This window comes from Hyposmocoma kahamanoa, unplaced genomic scaffold, assembly GCF_003589595.1.
Source record: "Hyposmocoma kahamanoa isolate Upper Pololo Valley unplaced genomic scaffold, ASM358959v1 169, whole genome shotgun sequence".
NCBI lineage: Eukaryota > Metazoa > Arthropoda > Insecta > Lepidoptera > Cosmopterigidae > Hyposmocoma > Hyposmocoma kahamanoa.
In genome coordinates, this window is record NW_020653611.1 from 2,461,052 (window position 1) to 2,471,309 (window position 10,258).

The following is a 10,258-nucleotide window of genomic DNA, read 5'->3' on the forward strand; positions in this document are numbered from 1 at the left end:
TTCTTCGTCCTGTAAAGTTGTCAAAAGCTGTTCACAGTCGATATGTACGAAATGTCGTGCCCTTTTACAAATACTGACACACTCTTAATTTGGGCTGCTCTATGAAACAGCTGAGAGCGGTAAGGAATTGAACTGCCATGCTACGAGCGCGTGCCGATCCTTCTTACTTAAAGGGTATTAATACTATTAAAAATAATTCATTATTCCCTTCATACTTTGATCCTAGCTTAGGACGGACAAAATTGAGTCCTGACATCAATGTGTAGGATGGAGCTCACCGACTAAGGAACATTTCTCGGTACAGGTCCCTGCCACGACTAACAACATAATTTGCACCGAATTGTGTCCCAATATTCCTCGTTTGTGTAGTGATATGGCATCGATATGAACATCACTGCACTCAACTGAATTTTCCAGGTTACACACGTAATTACACCGATATATAACACGCAAAACAAATACGCGACGGTGACGTCCCGTCCAACACGAGAGTAAGCGAGCTAACCGGACGGTAGCGGATGGCCGGCGGCGGCGCTGTCGACGGCGACAACGGGAATCGGGCGGGTGTGCGAAACGGGTGAGAAAGCGTGCGCAGAGGCCAGTGACTTTGCAGGGCACTCGCTACATGTTTCCATTGACGCGGTATCTCGCGCAGAGTATTACGAAATGTTAGAGACAGTATTTTCCTTAGAGAAAAATATTTACAGCTACTCGTCTCTTTAAATATTTATCTTGTTCAACCTGTCACCCTGTATATTACTGGTAGAGTGTAAATTTTAACTTACCATTATGCATTTTGTATTCAATTTAGCATACGATGAAACGTCTATAACTTTAATGGACCTGTGTCGATCAATCAATCCTGATAACCCGGATTGAACATGACCCAAGCGTAAAGTGATCGGGTAAATGATTCGATCCTACGTTCGATGCTTTAGTGCGTCATTTGTCGCTCACGATCACGAATGTCGATAGAGCAAATGTTCGACTCAAACAAACAGTGTAAAGAGCGAGATGGCGAACCAGAGTCCCATACCCACGGACTTCACGTGAGAACTAACGACACAAGAATAGTTTTAAAGGAATATGATGTGGATCGTTGAAAAACCTCCAAAATTATAAGTCCAATTTTGCGGGCATGACCCGCACTGGGTCGAACAAAAATGATCGAATCAGATGCCCGTGACCCGGATCATTGGGTGCAGATATTGTCCGAAACATTTTGATTCAATTGAACGCGATCGAGACAGCTTTACATTTTAACCTCTTTTCAGTTCTTAGCATTAAATATTGGACGTCAATTTGGACATGCGAGAGTTTTATCCTTACTTTGGAGGTTACGAATTAAAATAAAACATGTAAAATTCCATCTATGTGTATAAACAGTAGATTATATATCTAGTGTGAGGATTGAAACCCAGCAGTCCACGATAGAGCTGTCCAGCAGTTCGTGGTTTACTTGTTTGTGGCATCTCATGAAAATTTATAGATCGTGGTTATAATTACGACCACGTTATATTGACTTGGCAGATGCAAACGAATCTACACTCTCGGATACATAAATTGAGCCACCTTGTATTTTTATTCTTAAAGGGCTAGAATACATCGAAAAAATTTTCGTCGGTTTTTACAAATTCTAATTTTCAACAATGACGGTGATGACGTTTAGTACCTATGATAAAGTTTGAAAATTGCATAATAGTTTTTGATCAATGAAACACGTTAACTGAAAATCATAAATGGTTTTTTTTTTAATCTATGATTATCTAGCAACATTGGTTAAAAAGTCATCCGGTACCACATGCTTAGCGAAGCGATTTTGTCATTAGGTTTTTATTTTTACTTAGAGACAAAAATTGCGAGTTTTTGGCTCCTATTTAATTAGGTTTCTTCTTTTAACATTTATTATAATTTTATCATGCCAGGCTTTGTGAATGCGTTACTCAATGGCAGGTTTCTTATTTTAGGTGTCTGTACAACCATAAAGTTGTTGCCAATGAAATGAAAAATTTCTAGCGATGGCTAGAAACCTTCGGCCATATGACTCACACTTACAATTTTTGATGAACCCTTAAGTTTAGAAAGGTTCGCGCCTCAAATGGATCACACATCGTTCGTAACTTGAAATGCACCACATTATGATGCATAAACAGAGAACGTGTTAAGCTTTGGGCATTTAACACTGAAAATGCAAAGTGACTCGAATGTATGGGGAGTATATTTTACGCCTTGACAGCCACTTTACGATGACATCATTAAAAATGTATTTACGTACAATAGAAAAAAATCTGAACGTTATGAATTTGTATACAATGTGTTGAATTCCTCGCCACAAAAAATTTCAATAAATATTCTCAAATTATTGATATATCTTTAGATAGGTCTTGGGTTACTGGATTACGTAGTATAAAATGTTAACTACAAGTTAGTAGATGCTAAGGCGTTAAAGCAGGGTTCGAAGTGATAATTATCATTGATAATTGGCACGATAATTATCTTGGTAAATATAGTTGAATCTTTACCGTTTGTCAGTTTAAGGGTGAGGCCTGACAAGCGTAATTATGTGAGAAGTAAGACCTACTTTCAGTCAGACAGACAACTCATTTTGCGTCGTCGCGTGGCATAAACAGGATTTTTATGTGACACCGAATGCAACGTATACAACTCACAAAATTACGTTACGGCCTCATCCTTATTCAAAAATTAACTGACAAAACTTTGAATCAGATTGAATAATTATTGGACATATATTTGGATAGTTAGCAGATAATTATAATAATAATTATCAATGAAAATCAATGTCTTGATAACGTGGAACCCTGCATTAAGTTAGTTACGTTACTTTTGTTGAAGGCATGCCAACGTTTGTACTTGACGCACTACAGAGCACAGTACGAACTGAAAATACAGCTTATCTTTCTACCCTCGGCCTCCCTCGAGGCTCGGCTTCTACGAGAGACTAGATACCGAAAACGTTTGTCAAGAAATCGGTCATTACATAGGTCCTTTTGATAAATATTTATCTTAAAAAAAATCTCTAAGACGACACACGTTTCGCTATTAAATGCAAATTCATGGAATTTAATATTATTAGTAAGACGGACCTGGTTACATGGAGGGCGCCTTACTTATTATGCTACTTAGTTTTCCGATTACAGCACACCGCACCAAGAGAACTCAGTTCCATTAAAAATGTATCCATTACCGAAGTTACTGTTGCGAATATTGTAATTTGAGTAGTTGCATGACACGTCTAGTGCTCATCTGAAGTTAATTCTACGGTAATTTAGGCCAATATGTTCGATAACCTGAGACGCATAATATTTATTATGAAGGAGAGCGTGTCCGAGCCCCTGGCTCGTGGACACAGCAACATACTAATATAACGTATGTTTACGGTAACCATTTACAATCTACTTGCACATTTTAATAAAAACACGCATAATTAAGACTTACATTATGTAACGCTTTTACAGCACTATTAAAATATATTACGAGATTTCAAACAACACGCTTACAAACTATGGTCACTTATCTAAGACCCCAACACTGATCCCTGTCAAAGTCGTCTGCGTCCTTGCGACGGGAACGGAGCAGCGGCAAAAATAAATATCTAGTGTGGCACTCGACAGCACGGCCTCTGCGCACCACTGTCGGTAGCCGCCGCGACGCCATTCGTACAACTATACTAACAAAAGTGAGCAACCTTCGAACGCAACAGATTTCCCCATCGGACACCTCCCACAATGTAAATACATCCAAAATATACATCGTTATGCACTCCAAAAAGAGCAGAGCGTCAGCGACCAGAGGAGACGTCCGCAAACTGTGAGAATCATCACCGTTTACTCCTCACAGCCTTCGTGGATATCCGGCAGTCAGACCACAGACCGACCCGTACAGGCTTAATACTTTTATTTACAAAAGTTTACCTATCCTTGGATTCTGTGATTCGACTCAACGATACTTCTTAGTTAGTAAGTAAGCTAGGGATCTGGTAGCTTTAGCGCTTGGAGTAGGTATCGACTTTACCTTACTCACTAAAACGTATCGGGAGACGTAGATCGGGTGTGGTGCGGGCGCGTCTGTGGCGGTCACTTGCGCGCGCCGCGCGTCACCACGGCCTGCAGCGCCGCCAGCTGACTCAGCAGCCCCGCGTTCTTCTGCTCCAGACTCTCGACTCTCTTCCTATAGTCGGTGTTCTCGGATATCAGAACTTCAACCTTCCGTTCTAGCTGGTCCATGTACTCTTTTTTCTTGCGCCTGCTTTCTTGTGCTGATATCTGTAACGAGATTATTCATCATCATCATCCACTCAACAACCAGGCTCCTTTCTTGCGAGGATTTAGGCAATAATAATTATTAGGACTGTACTCCTTTTTTTGCGACATACACTTTTCGTTACGGTGTTTTCCTTCATCAAAAAGCTCATGGTAAATTTCAAGTTAAATTTAGCACATGAAGTCCTAGAAACTCAAGAGGCGCGAACAAGGATTCGAAGCCACGGCCTCTGCTTCAGAGGTGGTAGTCATTAGGCTACCGTGAAGTAAATAGAATAATCAATCGATTAGTGAAAGGTAGACAATTTAACACAGACACTTGTTTATAGTGAACGGTAGTTGATTCTAAGAAAATTTTTGTGACTAGGTAGTGTTAATTACCTTGTTTTTTATTTTCCTCCTAATCTTTTTGAGGGACTTTTCTTCGGCCTTGGTCAGGGGCAGACGTGTCGGCACAGGGTATCCTTCGGCCAAAAGTGTGCGTTTTTCTTCTTCTGTTAGCACCAGTGTGCCTGTTGATCCTTTCTGCAAATTGGAAAAAACGACGATGCAAAATCGTTCTTATCCTCGCTGATACATTTAGTAAGAAGGAGACGTGCTAATTCTTAGTGACATTTGTATCAGACAGTTAAAGAGAAATACTTACCGGTTGGCTGCTTATGAGAGGCGTATTGATAGGTTGCCGCGAGTGTGAGTGAGACACATAGAGATGGGCGCGGCGAGCGGGCGCGGGGGGTGCGGGAGCCGCCGCTGCCGCCTCTTCGCCACGCGCAGGAGACAGCGCGCCCTCGCTGTCAGATGACGAGAGGGAGGATGGTGGCGTTGGCGGCAAGTTGAAACCTGGAATTCGCAATGATTACTTATTATAAGGCTAGGTATTTCAATGCGAGCCTATATATAAAATAAGAACATTTGACACAGATCCGACGTCGACAAGCGCCCGATGGCGTCTGACGGGGTCGAGGGCGGCGAAGCGTGCCGTTAAACCGCTGGGCAATTTGCAAATTTTGGAAAAATGGGAATTTAATAACTATAGGGCTTCAGTTGAAAGCCAAAACTTAGCAGGTTCTCTGTAATACTTAAAGAGAAATATCTCCATAAAAAAATTATGTACAAAGCTAAATATCTTAAATAATACGTTTATACTAAAAAATATATATATAAGTCTAAAAAAGTAAATTTTATCCTGTTTTCTGGATACAAGATATTTATTCGCCGAAAAATGTAGTTAACATTGCAGGTCTTATAGTATATTAGATCGTACATTTCACCATAAACTTGGCATGCGAATGTTTTACACCATTCTGTTTTCATTTATGATGTAGAATGCATTAAAGTTAAATTAATACAATGGAATAAACAAACAACAACAATTGGAATTTAACCGGAAGTCAAAAATACAACATGCAACGGTTACATTTTATATTTCATGTTATGAAGTAAAAAAAATGATCAATATTGTAGTAGCATTGGGTAACTAACAAATCATGCAATTTCATTTTAAATTGTCTACAATTTATTTCGTAAACAGCGTCTGGAAATTTATTAAATAATCTGGGATTAGTATTTTTTAATGCAGTTGCTCAAAACGTGGTATGTTTCGTGCCACAAATCGTGTCAATTTTTCGCACTAGTGCTTTTACTTTTCCATTTTTTTTAAATTTACTGTTGTTTCAAGTCTTAAACATAGAACTAAAGAGGTTGTACATTTATTTAATATTTATGTGCTTTGTGACGTAAGTCATTCGTCATTAAAACTTATTTGTTTATATTGCATAGGTGTTTTATAAAACAACGGGTTACATTTAAAAATACCAAAATATTTTCCATAAAGATGGCTGATTGAGTATTAACAATGATCGGAGGTGAGTATTACGCGAGAGAGAATTTTATTTTACTTTCAATGTAGTTTTGTCGCAAATGTATAAAAAAACGTCGTTTGATACACGTGCGGATTTGTAATTTTCACTTGTCTCTAGTCTCGGGACTCGTGAATAATGGCTAACTTTCCGCACTTGTATCAAAAATAACTATTATCCTATCGTATAAAAATATATATTAAGTAAAGATATCCTTACGTGTATCGTATATTTTTTTGTAAGACCGTTATTTCAGAATAAATACCCAAGCCATTTGATTTAGTAAAATAGTTTTTCCTGCTTCTCCGCCTGTGACTCGCCATAAATATTTTTAATGACCATTTGCTTGGTGGTCATGTGGAGCGTAAGGCATGAAAATCGTCATATGTTTTGTGATACTATATCCTATATACAAAATGACGTTAGATACCTGAAGCAGTGGAGGCCGAGCTGGTCACTTTGATGGAGAGTTTGTTGGAGGAGAGCGAGTTGGCGAGACGTGGCGCGGCACTGAGAAGCAGCTGCGGCACGCCCGCCGCGCCCACCTTCTGCAGCACCGCTTGCGGCATATGGATTGTGCCCGTCTGCAACAAACACATTATTGTTTTCAGAAACACTGCAATATGGAAGCAATAGACATGAAATAGTATGTGTGATAGCAACGCCACAAACACCATGCTCTGTTGTTCTTTTAACTACCGATTTTTATGACAGTAGTGGTCCCATATAATCTTGAAGAAAATGTTCCACCTCTAAGGGAGGCTGGTCACGCATGAAGACTCATTTTTATAAATAGCGCCTAAATTTGATTATACGGAGCAATTATTTAAATGGTTCATTTTGCTATGTTCCAATTGAAGGCGTTTTCCCCTCACAATATACTTTAAGCAGTGAGTAGTGATTTTTTATTTCCTGTATTTAGTCCCGTACGTGGTCCTAGACCGAAGCCAGATTTTATCTACCTTGATTCAAGGACGTACTTAACTGCTAGTCGTGGATGTAGGCTGGTGAAGGTGTACATAGTACCTTTTTAAATGTTTCACTATATTGAAACGGTTGGTGACTTGACAAGCTATAATTATTAGGTTCATCAACAGTTTCATAAGTGAGAGTATTTTGACTAGACGCCACAACATGGCAACTAGTTACAGATGAAACATATTTGTATTTTAATATTTAAGAGCTATAAAACACGAATACAAGGATATAAAACAATACAATTACATAGAAGACTGACGGAAGATAGGTGAATTGAGACCTAGTTTACTTCTTCTAAGTAATAGTTTCCCAAAGTGGTCCCTACTGCCCCCGGGTGGGCATTGAAGAGTTTTATTATTGTTTTATAATATTAAGTGACGGGTCGAGCAAGTCGTGTGACTGGTGGTAAGCTACACGCGTGTCCATATCAGAGACATAAGTTGACAAGTCCCATGGGCCTGTAATTTCACCAGCACCCTTATCCTTCAAAACCGGAACACAGTAATGCTGACATTACTGCATGGCGGCAGAAATAGGTAAAGTGACAGTACTTACCTGGACGAACTCTTTCACAAGGAGATTTACTGTTACTAAAACTCTTTCACGAGCCCTTTTGATCCTATATTTATTGGAAACTGGCATTTTACTAGTAATAGCCGTGACAGCGTTTGACCTACCGCCTCTCAAGCAGACGCTGTAGGTTCGAATCCGGGCTTACACCTCTGAGATTTCAGAAATTATATGCCAAATTTAATTAAAAAGGGACGTATAAATGGGTTGATGATGATAGCAAATTTAAGACGTAAATAAACTTACTTTTCTTGCCCGAAGTATCGATACCTACATTTCGAAAAAAACTTCCGCTGTTACTAAAAAAGCTAGTGATGAAGACACTCAGTCTTTTAAGGCATTTTATAACGACTCGATTCCATTTTACAGGACTGGACTCTAAAATTAAGACTGGGGGTTCGAGTTTTTATTAATAAAACTCAGTCGTTATACTATAAGACTCAAAAGACTTAAACGACTTGAAAGACTTAAACGACTCGAGTTGTTTGCCTTTGCAAACCATTTTATGTCTTATTGAACTCGAAGTTTATAAATAAAAATGACGTAAGTAATAGTATGTAATAAATAATCACGTTTATTTACTTATAATAAAAATCGTAAAATAAATATCTTGTGGGTAGAAATAAAATCACGCCATACGGCTCATGACTCGCGATTCCCGAGGCTATGAGGCGCCAGTCGTTTTAGTCCTATAAGTTTTTTAAGCTTCCTGGGGTTAAAAGACTAGACTAGTCGTGAGGCGTTGAAAATTAGTCAAGGTTTTTTAAAAGGCCTTAAAAGACTGAGTCTCTTTCGTCTAAAAAAACTAGTAGTTTACAGCACATTACTGCATAAATGGAACTTGTTAACTTATGTCTGTGGTGCATAGGGTGACGGGCGCCGTGGCAGTGCCCATAGCATCTTTGCGATTTAAAGCTCTAAATGCAGTTACAGTGCCATTTAGAGCTATGTTCGTACCGACACTACACTGCAATGTTTTATAGATAGGGTTATTTGTGAATGTAAAAGCTCTCCCTAACAGTCAATGAAAACAATAAGAATGAAACCTGCATGTTGAAGAAGATGCAGAACCTTTAACCGCTCACGCGATGCGCTCCTCCTACCGCAAAATGGCGGCTATTTGGTTTCACAAATTAGAAAAGCATTCAGTTTAAATTAATAAGTTTGTATAAATAAAAATTATTATTCTGCATTGCTAAATAAATACCCTCTGTACTACCAACAAAAACATCTCAAATAAATTGCAGTAATACACCGCAATTCCTGCACTTAAAAAGCACTAATGAAATTTTTGGTGGACTTGGATAAATATGATAATATTCCGTTTGAGTGGTTCTAACATTTACCATGAAATTATTCCTAGTATAAGTATAAGTATAGTTTATAAACATTTATATTCAGGGTAAACTTAAAAAACGCTACTTACGGTATGTTTTCAATAAATAAACACCGAAATCACCAGCCCAAAACAATAACACACACGATTGTCGTGACGTATTTTTGAAGTTGTTTATTTTTTTTTAAATGACAGACCCAGGCATTAAAAACTTTATGGTTTGCTAGAGTAGTTACCGAAATAGCAATTAATATTAGTTCTTTTACCTGTTATTACTTCATATCCGATAAATCGGTATAAAATCATCATCGGCACCTCTAGGTGTGGTATGCGTCTACGGCTGCATGTATCGTGTAAGCGGATAAAAAACGTGTTGAAGCCCCAACTCGCGCCTAATAGTGTGACGCGTAACGGGGTGATGATCTTGACATACAGCTTACTATGACCATAACAATCATCGAACTGGTTCAGGAGTCGTGAGTTCGTGCTTGGCGCAATTGCTGGTTAGGTAATTTTAATTAGTTACCGTTGCGTGAGACCAAAGTGCTGTGACTTATATCTATTTGCAACATCATTTTATATTCGAGCTGCCAGTGAAATCTAGACTAACGCTAATTGAGATTCGATGAAATTCTTTCGTTTATTGAACACGCGATGACGTTAAAATTGCTTAATATTACAATTTCTTTTATTTTTTTTATGATATCAAGTGACGGAACAAGTCGTGCGCCTGGTGATAACCGACACGATTTGTCCATAACAGTTGCAGTGCAGTTTCGATTTTCGTCCATTATGGCAAACCTCAAGGGTTATCTATCAGTGGTCCGAAATGACATTTTCCAGAAGAAATAACGCTTGGTCGCAATTTCATAACCTCGAAAGTAATTTTGAGAGGAAAATGTTTTTTCTTTTAAACCTAACTTAACCTAACCTAACCGAATGTAATCGTGTCTTTGCGATAAACAATCAACATATTATGAAAGAACAACTGTTTCGTTATAATTAGGTTTACGGTGTAATAAAAATTGGAACAAACTTGATTTCGGACAAAAAAAATTTCGAGTTTGTTTTTCGAAATTTCGAGGTTGTGATAGATTACCAAGCTCAAGTTAACGACACCCGTCAATTGTTTCGAATTCGGGCTGGCCAATCGGAGCGCTGTTGTCACCGTAATGATTTGGCAGAATAGTGTGTGTGTGTGTGTGTGTGTGTGTGTGTGTGTGTGTGTGTGTGTG

At 38.6% G+C, this 10,258-nt stretch overlaps 1 protein-coding gene across 1 annotated transcript in view; it reads right to left on the minus strand.

The window, feature by feature from the left end:
* Positions 1-1,753: 1,753 nt before the first annotated feature.
* The window catches only part of LOC113225657 (cyclic AMP response element-binding protein A), a 237,187-nt gene continuing 228,682 nt past the window's right edge, over positions 1,754-10,258 (minus strand). The window contains exons 4-7 of the mRNA XM_026458032.1: positions 6,570-6,723; positions 4,927-5,120; positions 4,662-4,805; positions 1,754-4,283 (exon numbers count right to left, since the gene is read on the minus strand). Coding sequence (XP_026313817.1) covers positions 4,095-4,283; positions 4,662-4,805; positions 4,927-5,120; positions 6,570-6,723 — 681 coding nt within the window. The 3' untranslated portion in view covers positions 1,754-4,094. The remainder of the gene's footprint in view (positions 4,284-4,661; positions 4,806-4,926; positions 5,121-6,569; positions 6,724-10,258) is intronic.